This window comes from Natator depressus, chromosome 9 (assembly GCF_965152275.1).
Source record: "Natator depressus isolate rNatDep1 chromosome 9, rNatDep2.hap1, whole genome shotgun sequence".
NCBI lineage: Eukaryota > Metazoa > Chordata > Testudines > Cheloniidae > Natator > Natator depressus.
In genome coordinates, this window is record NC_134242.1 from 52,737,299 (window position 1) to 52,753,071 (window position 15,773).

General features: G+C 45.3%; 1 protein-coding gene across 5 annotated transcripts in view; it reads left to right on the top strand.

Moving 5' to 3' along the window:
* The window catches only part of RYK (receptor like tyrosine kinase), a 142,945-nt gene that overhangs the window by 38,349 nt on the left and 88,823 nt on the right, over positions 1-15,773 (top strand). For 2 of the 5 annotated variants that reach the window (XM_074964174.1, XM_074964173.1), the window contains exons 3-6: positions 1,347-1,446; positions 3,090-3,224; positions 4,990-5,046; positions 9,867-10,011. In XM_074964174.1, the coding sequence (XP_074820275.1) occupies positions 1,347-1,446; positions 3,090-3,224; positions 4,990-5,046; positions 9,867-10,011 (437 nt within the window). The remainder of the gene's footprint in view (positions 1-1,346; positions 1,447-3,089; positions 3,225-4,989; positions 5,047-9,866; positions 10,012-15,773) is intronic. The other 3 variants (XM_074964175.1, XM_074964176.1, XM_074964177.1) reach the window with 3 other exon arrangements.

Here is a 15,773-nt window from a genome sequence, read left to right on the forward strand (position 1 = left end):
AATCCATGCTGACTGTTCCTGATCACTTTCCTCTCCTCTAAGTGCTTCAAAATTGATTCCTTGAGGACCTGCTCCATGATTTTTCCAGGGACTGAGGTGAGGCTGACTGGCCTGTAGTTCCCAGGATCCTCCTCCTTCCCTTTTTTAAAGATGGGCACTACATTAGCCTTTTTCCAGTCATCCGGGACCTCCCCCGATTGCCATGAGTTTTCTAAGATAATGGCCAATGGCTCTGCAGTCACATCCGCCAACTCCTTTAGCACCTTCGGATGCAGCGCATCCGGCCCCATGGACTTGTGCTCGTCCAGCTTTTCTAAATAGTCCTGAACCACTTCTTTCTCCACAGAGGGCTGGTCACCTCCTCTCCATGCTGTGCTGCCCAGTGCAGCAGTCTGGGAGCTGACCTTGTTCGTGAAGACAGAGGCAAAAAAAGCATTGAGTACATTAGCTTTTTCCACATCCTCTGGCACTAGGTTGCCTCCCTCATTCAGTAAAGGGCCCACACTTTCCGTGGCTTTCTTCTTGTTGCTAACATACCTGAAGAAACCCTTCTTGTTACTCTTAACATCTCTTGCTAGCTACAACTCCAGGTGTGATTTGGCCTTCCTGATTTCACTCCTGCAAGCCCGAGCAATATTTTTATACTTTTCCCTAGTCATTTGTCCAATCTTCCACTTCTTGTAAGCTTCTTTTTTTGTGTTTAAGATGAGCAAGGATTTCAATGTTAAGCCAAGCTGGTCGCCTGCCATATTTACTATTCTTAATACACATCGGGATGATTTGTTCCTCTAACGTCAATAAGAATTCTTTAAAATACAGCTAGCTCTCCTGGACAGTAGTTGAACAAGTTTTTAAGATTCAGGGTCTTAAAATGGAAACAGACCTTAACTGTAGTTGAGCCTGTAGTTTATAGCCTTCTTATACTGAAACTTACTAGGTGAGTGGTAATGTCCTTTTGGATTTCTTAAAAAATTCCCATAGATTGAATTAGTTAGCTTTTGAACAAATAAACTTAATATATTGGAGTTAGCCATATTTTAAGTATTTTTAAAGGATTATTTAAAAAAAACAAACACAATTCTGGCCTAAATTTTCAAACATGACTAGTGATTTAGAGTGCTTTTGGATGTCCAATTTGAAATACCATAACAGAGCCTGATATTCAGAGTACTGAGCAGCATGCCTTGTGAAAATTAGGTGAGGTGATGAACTTCAGGTACTTTAAACTCAAAAATTTTGGTTAGTGATTTTAATTTTATGTATCAAATAAAAATTGCTTGAAAAGGTGTTAATATTAATTGTTTTATCACTGGAGTTTTTTAACCTTCTCCCACATACTGTTACAGGTTGAATATAAACTGGGATTTCAGGTAGATAATGCTATGGCTATAGATATGCCTCAGGCGAACATTTCTGTACAAGGAGAAGTCCCTCGTGCATTATCAGGTAAGTAAACAGGCTTTCAGCTTTGAAGGCACATGCACAGTACTACCATGAATACTGTTTTTCTGGCACTTAGTAACATTTCCTAGTTTCCCCAGAAATGCATACAGTAAAATTTTGTGTAACTTTAGTTGTACGTAACATATAAGATACAACAGTTATGGCACATCTAGATAATTCTGTATATAGAAAATCTTAACGTTTGTATCTCATTTGATTTAGATGCACTGAGATACGCGATAAACAAATTTTATTTTCTGAAACATGCTAAACAAAGGAAAATCAAATAGTGAGAATTCCAAGCTCTTCTGACTGTATGCATTTTTTTTTCCTGTTTGCTAGTAGTTTAGCGGTATGTTTCTATCAAACAAACATTTTCTCAGTGATGGTTCTTCACAGGTCTAGCATATGCATAAGTATTCAGAGTGAATGATGATGGCTCCTTTTAAGAAGGCAATTATAAGTTGATGTGCTCAAGAATAAATCTCCCCCTCCCCCCCTTTTTGGGGAAAAAGGATACAAATTTTCCTGAGAAGGGAAGCATCGCATTCCAAGAATATATAGAAGGTTCTTATTCCAGTTTGGCCAACAGTTGTGCAGATTTTAATCCCACTTCTCTAGTTTATAGATACGTAACTTAATGATTGCCTTTTTAAAAGAAAAGATAGTAGAAATAAGTTTAACATGTTAAGGACATTGATGCGTTGTAAAAAAAAACAAAAACAACTATTTGGTGTATATTCATTCTTCTCTAGAACATGTTTTAGAAATAAAACTGCATTGTGTGGGATTTTCACAAACGCACTCATCTGCTGCTGCAGAAGCAAAGTAACAGTTACTGTGCTTAATTCTGCACTGTCTTGTACCCTTTGGAGTTGCTTGTACCTGTGCGCAATGGATGTAAAATGCTGCTGTTTTGCATTTTGTATCTTTTTTATCCTTTTTGTACAGGTAAGCAGTAGAGTCAAGCCTATTATTTCTGCAGTTGCGCTGGTACATAGCCTTGAAAACAAACCTAGTCATGTTAATTTAAGCTAGATTCCCAGACAAATTTGCTCAGACCAGTTTGGGTGCTGTCAAAAAGGCCACCTTGATGGTTTTAAAAAATAAGAGGAAATTAAGGAGGGAGGGATAGCTCAGTGGTTTGAGCATTGGCCTGCTAAGCCCAGGGTTGTGAATTCAATCCTTGAGGGGGCCATTTAGGGATCTGGGGCAAAAATTGGGGATTGGTCCTGCTTTGAGTAGATGACCTCCTAAGGTCCCTTCCAACCCTGATATTCTGTGATTCTAAGCAGTTCTGTGTGTGTTCCTCACCATCCTTGGACCACACTGAGCCTCTGCATGTGATTCATTAATATTTGGTAACTGCAATGCAGAGTGACTAACCATTGTTTACCCACAGATACTGTTGGGTTTTTGAGATCTGCAAACTTCAATTTCAGTAGTTTAAATGTATTTGACAGCTGCTACCTAAAATACCATAAGTGTTCCCAGAAATTACCCAGTTTGAACAGCAAAGTGAAATTCTAAGAAAATGCTTGAGTTTAAAAAAAAGGCAACAGAATCCTGCATCACTTGAAGATTGTATTACAAAATGGTTGAAATGTATTGTAAACAAATGTCTGACTCTAATTTTCTATTTGCAGTGTTTCGTGTTGAACTCTCCTGCACGGGCAGACTAGACTCTGAGGTTACAATATTAATGCAGCTCAACTTGACAATAAATTCCTCAAAAAATATCACAGTCTTAAATTTCAAACGAAGGAAAATGTGCTACAAAAGTAAGACATCAAGCTTCCAAGATTCAGCAACTTTTAGTGTTAAAGGAGAGGAAAAAGGAGTGAGGGGAGAGAGATTACAGTGATGGGTATGGAATAAGAATCTCTCAGAATGAAATAAAATGTTTCGCAGGAACTTGAGAGTAGAGGGAGGGATGGGTAAGATCTCTTGCCTTCCAGAGAAATAAGGGAAATTTGGATGAAGGAGGATGATGGGGGAACAAATAAATGTTCTAAATTTACACAGAATTGGGAAGGCAGGGCAGTTGATGGGCTTTAATTGAATAACTGGCTTTGTATTATTATGTCAGTGGTTCCCAAACTTGTTCTGCCGCTTGTGCAGGGAAAGCCGCTGGCGGGCCGGGCTGTTTACCTGCCGCGTCCGCAGGTTCAGCCGATCGTGGCTCCCAGTGGCCGCGGTTCGCTGCTCCAGGCCAGTGGGGGCTGCTGGAAGCGGCGCGGGCCGAGGGACGTACTGGCCGCTGCTTCCAGCAGCTCCCATTGGCCTGGAGCAGTGAACCGCGGCCACTGGCAGCTGCGATCGGCCAAACCTGCGGACACGGCAGGTAAACAACCCGGCCTGGCCCGTCAGGGGCTTTCCCTGCACAAGCAGCGGAACAAGTTTGGGAATTACTGTATTATGGAGATAGTGACTGCAGTTTCATAGTTATGACTTAAGTTTTGCATTTAAAGCAGGGATACCACCACTTATGTCTGGAAAAAATAGTCTCCCCAAAATTACAGCATTTTAAATATAGAAAGGCTTTTCTGAGAATTTAAAAGTAAATCTTATAAAGTAAGTTAAAATGATCTTAAAATGGGTCACTTAAAGTTGGCACCCTGAGAATCTTTTTTGTCCTTTATGATCTCACTAAAAAAAAAAAAAAAAATGCAGACTTTTCAAACTCCCCATATAGTTAAAACACTGAAACTTGGAGAGCAAAGCTACATTTGAATATTTTTTTGTGCGGATTAATGCTTTCCTTTTTTTTTTGGGGCCACTTTTCATAACTGAAGACTTCTTTTTCTTGAGTCTGCAGCCATTTTGAAAGAGGGTAGGCTTTGGAGTACTGTAAAGAATGCTTTTCTTTAATCTCCTATTCTCAATAGACTGCTCTTAGCAAAGATGGTCACTATTTCGGTTCGCTTGCTCCTCATAATTCTTCAGTCTCATGATAGCATTTGGTGGGGTGTGTGTGTGTCTCAGTCACCATCTACCCTGAGGGCAGACTGACTTCACTTCCATTTGGTTATGAATTTCCAAATGGAAGTTTTTAGAAAATGTGAGCAAAAAGCAGTTAAGCTGCTTCTCGTACAATAAAATTAGTGCAAGGAGAGTGAAAGCTGATATTTTGCAGGAAAGTAGTTGTTACTGAAAAATGCTTTTCTGATGAAAATAGGTTTTGATGATTTAGGATAGTTTGAAAAATAGCCATTTGTGTATTAGTAGTCCTTAGATTTTGAGAATTTGTGGACAAAGGATGTCCAGTGTCATTTTCCCCACCCATAGTAGTTAAGTACTGGATTGGGAGACTCAGCTGAGACCAGACATGGCAAATTCAGTTGGGAAGGAGAATTTTTGAGAGTTAGGAGCATGACAAAACATGATTATAGTGAAAATCTGAAATTAACATTAACAATAGGTTTTAATTTAGTCTGACGAGTTAGGAAAACACTTTTTTATAGAAATGGACCAGGTGATTCAGTGTAAAGGAATTACAATACAAAATGTGTACTAGAACTTCACATTTTTCTCTTGTCGATTTAGAATTTGAACAAGAACTAAAAACTCCAACATCTGACAAAAACAGCAGCAAAGCTATTTGTAAGTAATATTAAGGGCACTTATTCTTCTTGGCGTAACTTAGCAGGAACCTTGTGATGTATCTTCTTTATGAAGGGAATGATGTGAAAACAGTAACTTCCATGAAATTCAGATTTTAGAGACAGGCTTTTCGCAGTTTTCTTAACTCCATTCTTCCGTTCAGTCAACAATATATAATGAGGGTGAGAAGGTGTTGTTCTGGGGTAATCACAATTTTTGCCTGATACATGACTCCAGAGGTTTTGAGCTATCAAAGCCAATCTGTTTCTGACCTTTAGATTTAGAATCTGTTGTGTGTGCCATTTAACTTGCTGACGTAAACGTGCAGTGTGAAGTGGCTTCGGCCCTTATTATCTCCCTCACCATGTCCCAAGTTGGAAATGCCAACCACAGCGTGCTAGCACCTGTTGTGGTACCCAAAACATAAGCATTTTGTAAAAATTCTTGTGGAACTCAATGGGCAGCTTTATTCAGTTTCCTGTGGTGCTAATTTTTTACTTACTTATCCCTTGCACTTTTTTTTGCCTAATATGAGTGTTGTTTAAAAATGATGGGGGGTGGGTAGGGCCCTCTTCCTAAAATAGGAGTAGGTCTTGCCTTCTTTTGGTGCACGCACATGGCAGCTTCTTAGCACCGTAGAGGGCAGGCATGACAGGCAGCCCAGTGGTTGCTAATTTGTGCTGGTCTCCAGGAATCAGTGCAGTTGAGGTTGGTTGGTTGAAAAGGCTTAATCACCTGCAAGTGCTGCTGCATTAAACAAGGAGTAGGACAGGTACCAGGGATCCCACCCATGAGGCTTGTTAAAGGCAGAGAGTAAGATACCCTTGAGCTACAGGCAAGAGCCTTTAAGTTGCAGATCAGTTCACGGCTGGGGACGGGGGAAGGCGCACAACTTCTGTGCACTAACTCCATACTTCCCTCAAATATGAGGTGTTGAGTGTGATTCTCCACGGCTGAATTGGATTTCTCCTTGCTGCAAAGTTATGCCTCTTTACAATTCCACTTGATCTAGTGCAGTTTCTACCTAAGTCTGCAAGAATGAGTGCAGAGGGTCAGAAGCAGGTGGCTGGTTTGATTGCAGGTCTCCCAGTTCCCCCATGTATACTTTGGTAGCGATAGCATTTTTTGTGGGGAAGGGATTGTTAGTTTCCAGTAAGCAGCCTCCCAAGACCAGCGGTTTGGAGGCCCACTTCTCCCTTTGCATGTAGCCTGGAGAGCACCAGGGTATCCTTGGTGAGTATATGATGGCACTGATTGGGTTGCTGGTCCATGGGCTTGTCTACACTGGCAGGTTTTGTCGATGAAACTAATGTCGACAGGAAAAAAAAAATCGACAAAAGCAAAGTTGCCAAAGTGAGTCTGCATTTGCTCCCTCTGTCGCCAGATCGTGTCCACATTCGGGGCACCATTGTCGACAGCATGAGCAATGCACTGAGGGTATGTATCCCACAGTGCCTGGTGACACCATCTGTCGCTAGATGCTGTGGGAAGGAGGAAACGGAGCACGGCAAATCCTGGGACATTCAAAATGTCCTGTCTTGCACCGCTTTGTGTCCCAGCCCTCCAATGGTTTCTGGCTTTCCTTTTGCGCCGTTTTTCCAACTGTCAGTCTTTGTAGTAGCCACCAGCATCTGAAGTGAGAGAGGATGGATCCTGCACTTCTCTCCTATGCACTGTTAACTGTCGGGAGGACATCGCACATGGCAGCAGAGTTACTCGTAAAGTTACTGACAGAGGATAAATCACAGGCACCCGAGTGTGATATGGACAGCAGCAACTTATCAGTGCTTTTGGCATTCACAGAGCAGCTGCATATGGTAGACCATCACTTTTGGGCTAGGCAAACAAGCACAGATTGGTGGGATTGCATTGTCATGCAGGTGTAGGATGAAGACCAGTGGGTACAGAACCTTAGGATGCATAAAGTAACCTTCCTGGAGGTATGTGCTGAGCTGGCCCTTGACCTATGGCGCAAGGACACCAGAATGAGAGCTGCCCTTTCCAGACTGCTACTGGTCAGTTGCAAATCAATTTGGAGTGGGGAAGTGCACTGTTGGGGCTGTATTACTCCAAGTGTGCAGAGCAATAAATCTCATCCTGCTGCGGAGGACCGTGACTCTGGGAAATGTGCATGAAATAGTGGATGGCTTTGCAGAGATGGGTTTCCCTAATGCTGGCGGGGTGATTGATGGCATACACATTCCAATTTTAGCGCCAGACCATCTTGCCTCAGAATACATCAATAGGAAGGGATACTTCTCCATGGTGTTGCAGACGCTTGTGGATCACCAGGGGTGTTTCATGGACATCAATGCAGGCAGGTCTGGAAAGGTGCATGACGCACTGATCTTAGGAACAGTGGCCTGTACAGAAAGCTGCAGGTGGGGACTTTTTTTCCAGACCACAAGATCACAGTGGGGAATGTGGAAATGCCAGTAGTACTCCTGGGAGACCCAGTTTATCCCTTACAGCCCTAGCTCATGAAACCTTACACAGGGCCCCTGCATAGCAGCAAGGAGCATTTTAACAACAGGCTGAGCAGGTGCCGCATGGTAGTTGAATGTGCTTTTGGCCGTTTGAAAGCTCGCTGGAGGTGTCTCAGTGGCAGGCTAGACCTTACTGAGGAAAATATTCCCGTGGTCATAGCCGCATGCTGCACTTTGCATAATCTGTGCACGGATTTGCTCAGTCTGCAGCTGTATCAAAGACTTGAGCATCTCTGTCTGATCCTCCATAACTTTTATCATCCGCTCTGTCGCTTGCCTAGCAAATGCTGCATTCTCTCTTCTGTCCTGACTTTGGCTTCCCAGCACTTGTGTGTTCCCTGGTCTCTCTCTCTCTCATCACGCTGCAGCACCTCGCGGAACATGTCTTTTTTGCTGCGTCTCGGCTTCTTCCTTATCTGCCAAAGCCGGTCAGCAGGAGTGCGTGGTGTGTTCCTCAAGGTCTCGGCTGCTGTGGACAATGCACAGAAGAGGGATTGTTACATTCCAGCAAATGACTGAAACATTTCAGTAACAAGGGCCTTTTGCAACTGGTAGCAATCACTTTTACTAGGCAGGCACAGAGCTCCACGAGCACCCCAATCATGGTGAGTGTCGGGAGTGGGGGGGAAGGTGGTTGTGGGTACGAACAAAACGGACACCGTTTGCAGGGAACTCATTCTCAAATTATCACACACTTTTTCACAGGCGGCCAACGTGCCGGCTGACATCTCACTGCTGCGGGTAAGCAGGGAAACCAGGGCACAACTACTGCATGCTTGCGGTTTTCACCCCGGTCTATATGCAGATCAGCTATGTGCCACTTTGGTCCCAGCTCCAGTGATTGCAAAATGGCATGGTACAGTTTCCTACAATGGGGGAACTAAAAAGGCTGCAATCCCTTGGAATCTGCAGCAGAAGATTAACAAGTACCACTTGGAAACTTTCCAGAGCTTCTCTCTGGGGGATTCCCTGCAGGTCTCAATGTCCATCGACACCCTGCTTGGCCATGCAGATTAGCTACCCAGGGCAATGTCCAGCTCACATAAAACACTGCCTACCTCCCACTTTTTGATTCCCTACACAAGCCATAGCAACTTACCCAGCATCTCATCTGCTTCCTGCTCCCCGTAGAGCACTTCTGGAGTGGAGAAAAGTTCCTGGCTGTCTGCCCCACCGGGTGACCCCGCTGAGAGCTTCACATTCTCTTCTAGCTCCACTTCTTCATCCAGAATGTCAGCCTCCGGGTTACCCCCTCTTTCTGCTGCCTCCAAGGTATCCACGGGGCTGTCGGCGATGGAGGTGGTGTCACCACTGAGGATAGCATTCAGCTCCTTATAGAAGTAGCAGGTCTTAGGTGCACCACTGGAGTGATGGTTTGCCTCCCGCTCCTTATGGTACGCCTGCCTCATCTCCTTTATCTTCGCTCTGCAGTGCTGCATGTCCTGATCATAGCCCTTTTCGCACAAGCCTCGAGAAATCTGCCCATATGTGTCCCGATTCCTATGGGTCAATCGCAGCTGCTACTGAACAGATTACTCTCCCCATATACTGATCAGATCCAACAGCTCAGCGGTGGTCCAAGCGGGAGCGTGTTTGGTGCGATAGCCAGCCATGCTCACCTGGAAAGCCAGCAAGCAGGAAATGAGATTTAAAATTCCTGGGGCTTGCAAGGGGGAGGGGTGGGTTGGCTGCAGGGCAGCAGAGTTCAAACCGCTGACCAGAGAGGCAGCATGGGAATTGTGGGACACTTTCTGGAGGCCAATAAACGAGGGGGGTGGGGGGGAAGGCATGGTGTCTACACTGGCTGTTTGTCGACAAAGGAAGTGGAAAAGACAAAAGTCTCTTGCAGGGGTGGAAGTTTTTTGTCGCCAAAATTGTCCATTTTTTTCCAACAAAAGTCCCATTGCAGTGTGTACGCTATCACTGTTTTGTCGCCAAAAGGCAGTTTTTGGTGACATAACTTGTCAGTGTAGACAAGTCCCCTGTCTTGGACTTGGCTTAATGCAGGAGGGTTCTGGGAGATTTTTCTTGTTTGAGTGTTGTGATCTTTTCCTGAGTCTGCTTACTCTGTCTTGTACTGACCCCTACTGGGAAAACAGTCTTTAAATCTTTGCTTAATGGAAAGCTTAAACACTGAGACACATCAGGGCTGCCTTTCTTTGGTCCTGTTCTTTTAGACTGGTGTAAAACAAGTGCTAGTATTAGACTGAATTAAAAACACAAACACATTCCTTGCACAGTCATATATGAACTCATTTGAAATTGATAAATGTAATGTCTCTCTTTTTTGGAAAAAAGTACATTTCAATTACCTGTTTTACCCTTCCATTTCAGTTGATCCTGTAAATGCTGCTCCCACCACTTCTACCCGTGTGTTTTATATCAGCGTAGGGGTTTGCTGTGCTGTTATATTCCTGGTGGCTATAATATTAGCTGTCTTGCATCTTCATAGTATGAAAAGAATAGAGTTGGATGACAGGTAAAGTACACAATCTTCTTTTCATATACAATTGTTTGACATTTGTGAAGGTATCTCCTAAAGAAAAAGAGACACATACACTGAGAATCACTTTTAAAAACTGAGAAACTAATTGTCACTGTTTGCTTGTCATAATACTTTCCTTCCTTTCTTGTACTTAGACAATTTTGTCTTCTGACCTCTGATCTGCATAACTGGGTTTCTTGATGTAAGCTAGCTAAGGTGGCAACAGCAACAGTCCATAGCACTGGATAAGTAAAAGGCAATAACCTGGAATGCTGGCAGTTTGGGTGTCCTCCAGTTAGTCAGAATGCAGTGTCAGCTCCTCTCTGGCTTGTGTTTTTTTGCAAAAGCTGATCATGCTTTGGCACGTCTCTTCAGACTTGTTTAATTTGAAGCTGTCAGTTTTTTCTCCAAATGGTCAAAACAGAAATGCTGGGCGCAGCTACATAAAGTGACAGCAATGGTGGTGCACCCATTTGTTAGAGTGCTAGTCAGAATCTGGGAATCTCCAGGGCACGAAACGTGGTATAGGAGATTGGTAAAGAAAAGAACCATACACTGCCCCCACTATCTTGAAACAGCCAGTAATGGAGGTAGGAGGGACTTTTAATACTTATGATTATATTCAAATCCTTTGCTCTGTCCTGGCTTCAGGCCTTACTGGAATACTTAAACTTCATTGTGGCCAGGAAGTTTCTTATCTCTTAAGAACTCCTTATGACTCTTAACAGGTAGAAAAGGACAAGGAAGGGAATGAGCCTCAAAGTGAACTCTTCAAGATGGTTTTGCACCTACTATTTCATTTTCAGGCTGAAACTGTGTGGTGGTTAAACATAAAGCCCTGTCAGAGGCAGCAGTTGCGGACATGGTTCAAAATCCCAGATCCTCTTGTGCAATACAGTTGACTGGGGGCAATGGGATAGGAGCTTTGGGGAGCCAAAAATTCAGAGCTACTCAGGCTGTCATGGCTGAAGAAAGAGGCCTTAGTATATCTGAGTACACTGAAAATAGTTGCTTTTTCCTAGTTTTGAAAGGACTTGGATGCTGAAAAATTGTCTTCATTGTGGTCAGTTATTTGGTGCATTGCTGGTATTATACTCTGGCCTTGGGACCCCACCTGAGATCACAGTCCCTTTGTGGAGGCTCTATACAAACTGCAAGTTCCTTTGTGGAAGATCTTACAATCTAAATAAATAAGACAAGCACAGACTCAGGGGAAGGGTTATAACAGTGAACAATATGTTGGTCTGTAAATGTCCACTTTTTCTTTAGTTTTTTTAAAGTCTTGGTAGGGGGTTAACTAACCTAAGTGGTGGTGGGGATAGAAGGCTGGTGAGCTGAGCAAACAGCAGTGCTAACCTGGGTATGATCTCTGTAATAGTTTACCACTGTAGATATTAACTTTTGAAAGCCAGTTTGGCAGTCTCATAAGAGAATCCCAATGGCTGGTATACTGGCATTCTTCAAGTACTTGCATGTGTTCATTACACTTTCTGTGTGTGTGTCAGTGCACTGAAGCCACAGAACTTTTTTCCATAGTGGTAACTTGTAGGGGCAGCACCTGCATCCTCCGCACATGATACGGAGGGGTGAGGCTGCCCAACCCTCCTCAGTTCCTTCTCACTGCCTGTGATTGGGTAGTCAAAGCATGTGTGTGCTTGTCATGCTTTCCCTTTATTTTCTTAGAGAAAGTTATTTCCATTATGTACATAGTAGTTTATACTGATGGCTAGTGGTATGTGTTTTAGTAACCTATTTAGTTTCTTACATCTCTGAGCTTTAAACTCAGTAGCAGGGCATGCCTAGGTCTGTGGAATTTAAGTGCTGTTCTGGCTGTTAAAAATCCATGCCAGTCAATGACCTTTATTCTAGTTGTTTAAAGTGTTTAGGAGATGGTCGTGTATGACGTAAGTCCCCTATGTGTATGGGTTTTAAGACCAGGACTAAAGTTGAGGGGAGTTAGACTTCGACATATATCTTAATGGAAACAGCTTTGCCCTTCCTTCCCCCCCTCGCCCCCCCAGTAAGAACCCAGTTGCTTAGTACGTAGGGGTTCGGTCTCAACTCCATCTTGGAGTGCACTGCTAGACTTGACAGGTTCCCCTTGTCATAGGGAAGGTGTTCTCCTTCCCTGGTACCACGTAAACATCAGAAGGAGTTGGGTGCTTTCAGGTCCTCTAGCTAGAAGAAGTTCTCTTCCACTTTGAGAGCCAAGCCCCACATGGAGACTCATAAGAAGTAGTCTGGTACCAAGGTTAGAGCTCAGCCTGATCCACTTAGGTATACCACATTCATCATCTAGCAATATATCTGTTGAGTCTTGCACCACTTTTGGTGCCATCAAGACAGACTCCATTGCTGGTACCTTCTACATCAACTTCGTTTGTGGTACACCCCTAAGATTTCGTAACTGACAATACCTGAGGCTTATGCAGTGCTCAGGGACCTTCTTTGCCCCAACCCGATGTTTCATGACCCTAGTGACACATGCTTAACTTCTCCGTTGGGGAGCTCATTTACGGGACTTCCAGGCTCAGAGTCTCTGGTCAGATCAGGATCTCTCCCTCGATATCAGTATTTGGGAGCTTTGAGCTATCTGTTTGGTTTGTCAAGTGTTTCTTCCCCACATCAAAGGTTGTTTGGTGCAAGTGCTCAGACAACAGTGCTGCAATATCCTACCTAAATAAGCAGGGAAGTGCCAGGTCAAAGCCACCTTTGCCAAGAGGCAATGAACCTCTGGCCTTTGTGCATCAGGAAGGAGATTATGTTCAAAGCATCTCACCTTCCCAGGTCTTAAAACTGTCCAGTAATCTCAGTAGATTGTTAGCAGAGATCATGAATGGTTCCTCCTACCTGACAAAACGAAGTCTATTTTTCAAATTTGGGGAATACCAGAAATAGATCTATTCAACACCTGGCAGAATAGGAAGTGTCACTATTTCTGTTTGAGGGCAGGTCACAGCCTAGAGTCTGTGTCAGACTCCTTCCTACTATCCTGGAAGGGGAAATTTCTATACATTCTCCACCCCCCATATCCTAATGGCTGCAAGAGTTTTGAGCAAGCTCAGACAGGATCATGCCCATCCAGTTTTGATAGCACCAGCTTGGCCCCATCAGTATTGATTCTTGGATCTGTTGAGCCTTTCAGTTTGGTATCCTATAATGTTCCCTCAAGTCTTGATAATAGGTTTGCAGCACTCTGTATCCTGGCCCTTTCGGCGTATGCTGGTGTCTTGGATGCCCAGTGGTTTACTCCCCTGAAAGCATTCTGTTTACTTGGAGTTCAAAATGTTCATTTAAATAGTAGGAAACCTTCCACCAGAATACATGTCTCAAGAAATAGAAGAGATTTTCAGGGTGATCCCAGCAGAAAGATCTCGCCCCTTCATGTGCTCCCATTACTTAACTGGCTGTGACAGGTTTCAGTCGGTCCTCCGAGCCCCTAGGGGCGATGGAGAGCTATGATCCCACTGGCAGGCCTCGGTCACACCTTTCGGGCCCTGGGGAATTAGCGGGGAAGGTGTGCCGGCCGGAATCTGCAGCACGCCCTCCCCCCCCTCCCCCCGGCAGGGGAGCGCCGGCACGAGCCTGCAGCGCGCAGCGCCCCACCCCCCGCCAGGCAGGGGAGGGCCGGCACGAGCCTGCAGCGCCCCACCCCCCGCCAGGCAGGGGAGGGCCGGCACGAGCCTGCAGCGCGCAGCACCCCACCCCCAGCCAGGCAGGGGAGGGCCGGCACGAGTCTGCAGCGCGCAGCGCCCCACCCCCCGCCAGGCAGGGGAGGGCCGGGGTAGGGGAACTCAGGCCCACCCGACTCCACTGTGTTCCAGCCCCTGGGCCCGGTCAGTGGCGGGAGGCGAAGGTCCTGCCGCTGGGTCAGCGGGGCCGTCCACGCCCGCTGACCAAACACACCCACCCCACGGTGCAGTTCTGCCCCTGGGCTACTTCCTACCCGGTCTCTCCGGCAGGTCTCTCCAGTCCCTCCGGCTCTTCTGGGTATTCCACAGCTGGCAGCTCCAGCTCCCCCTCTGTGTCGGACTCACGCCGGCCCGGGCTGCAGCCGGGCCCTTCCAGGTCCTCTGGGTATTCAGCGGCTGGCAGTCCTGGTTGCCACAGGCCTTCCTCCCGGTCCGGTTCCTCCTTGCCCAGGGCCTCACCTGGGTCAGCAGCAGGATCGCGAGGGAGCAGCCTGCATCTGTCTCCCTCCCTGGTGCTCTCCTCACTGGGCAAAGGGCCCCGCCCTTTGTACTTCCTGTCCCACCCCTCCCCTTCCGGGGATTGGCGGAAGCTTGGCCTGGCCCCGCCCACTCAGGCTGAGAGGGTGGCTCTTTACCCTCTGGTTCGGAGGGGAGCCACCCTGGCTCCCTACACTGGCTTACCTGCTTCACCTAAAAGAAAGGACTGTCTGTCAGTTCTGAGAGTTCATCTGGCAGTTATCTCTTCATTCCATCCTCCCATAGAAGGAAAGATCTGTTTCCCCCCCAGTCCTCTGAGTGTTAGGTTCTTGAAAGATTTTGACAGGCTCTTCCCACCTGTTAAAGATCCTGCACAATCCTTGGATCTCAGTTTGGTTCTTTCGGGTTTAATGGGGCCCCCTTTTGAATCTATGGCTACACATTCCTTTTCTCATCTCTTTCTGAAGGTAGCATTCCTCGTAGCTATCACTTTCGCAAGGTGGGTAGCAGAACTTGAGACTTTAGTGGCCTGAATATGAAGCAAGTTATTTTAATAAAAATAGACCTCAAATTTCTTACCAAAGTGGTATTGGATTTTAATCTCAGAATGTATACTCGCCAATCTGTTTTCTAAAACCTCACTCTCAAAGATCAGGAAAACCTTCAGACTGTGTATGTTGGTAGTATGCTAGCCATTTACCTGAACAAGATTAAAGAGTTTAGAATGTCTCCAGTTGTTTATCTCCTCTGAAAGGAAGAAAGGGCAACCTGTCACTTTGCAGAAGATTTCTTCTTGGATCTCCTCCTGTATTTGTCTGTGCTATGTTACTGATATTCCAGTACTTCAAAGAGTTGAGCACACTCTACAAGAGCACAAAACGGTATCAGCTTCTTTTCTTAAGTCACGTTCCCATCAGTGACATTTGGCAAGCTGAGATCTGGTCATTGGCTAATACCTTCACCACTCATGCTCTTTCAAGGCCTCAACAAAGGTAGATTTAGGAGAGTGGTATTGCAGCCTTTGTTTAGGTAGACTCTGTTGACCTCTTCCATCTAGAATTTCCAGTGAGTCACCGAAAGAGGAATGGACATGTGCAAGCACTCGAGGAATTAAAAACTGTTACATACCTGTTTGGTAACTGTTTGAGATGTCCATTCCATGACCCAGCCTCCTTCCCCTCTTCATTGGAGTCACAACTGATGTTGACTTTCGGTTTGAAGGAACTGGGGGATCAGGGCAACTCTGCCCCTTTATATCCTAGCTAGCAACATGAGCATGCGGAGTACCTGATACGGGTACTGCTTTGGAAAAAAGTTCTCTGTCTTCGGTGCACTGTTGTGCACACATCTAAAATGGAATGGATATGTGCAACACACCTGGAGGAACAAAAGTTACCAAACAGGTATGTAACCATCTTTACAGGTCTGAACCAAGGTGCATATAGAATCATAGAATATCAGGGTTGGAAGGGACCCCAGAGGGTCATCTAGTCCAACCCCCTGCTCGAAGCAGGACCAATTCCCAGTTAAATCATCCCAGCCAGGGCTTTGTCAAGCCTGACCTTAAAAACCTCTAAGGAAGGAGAT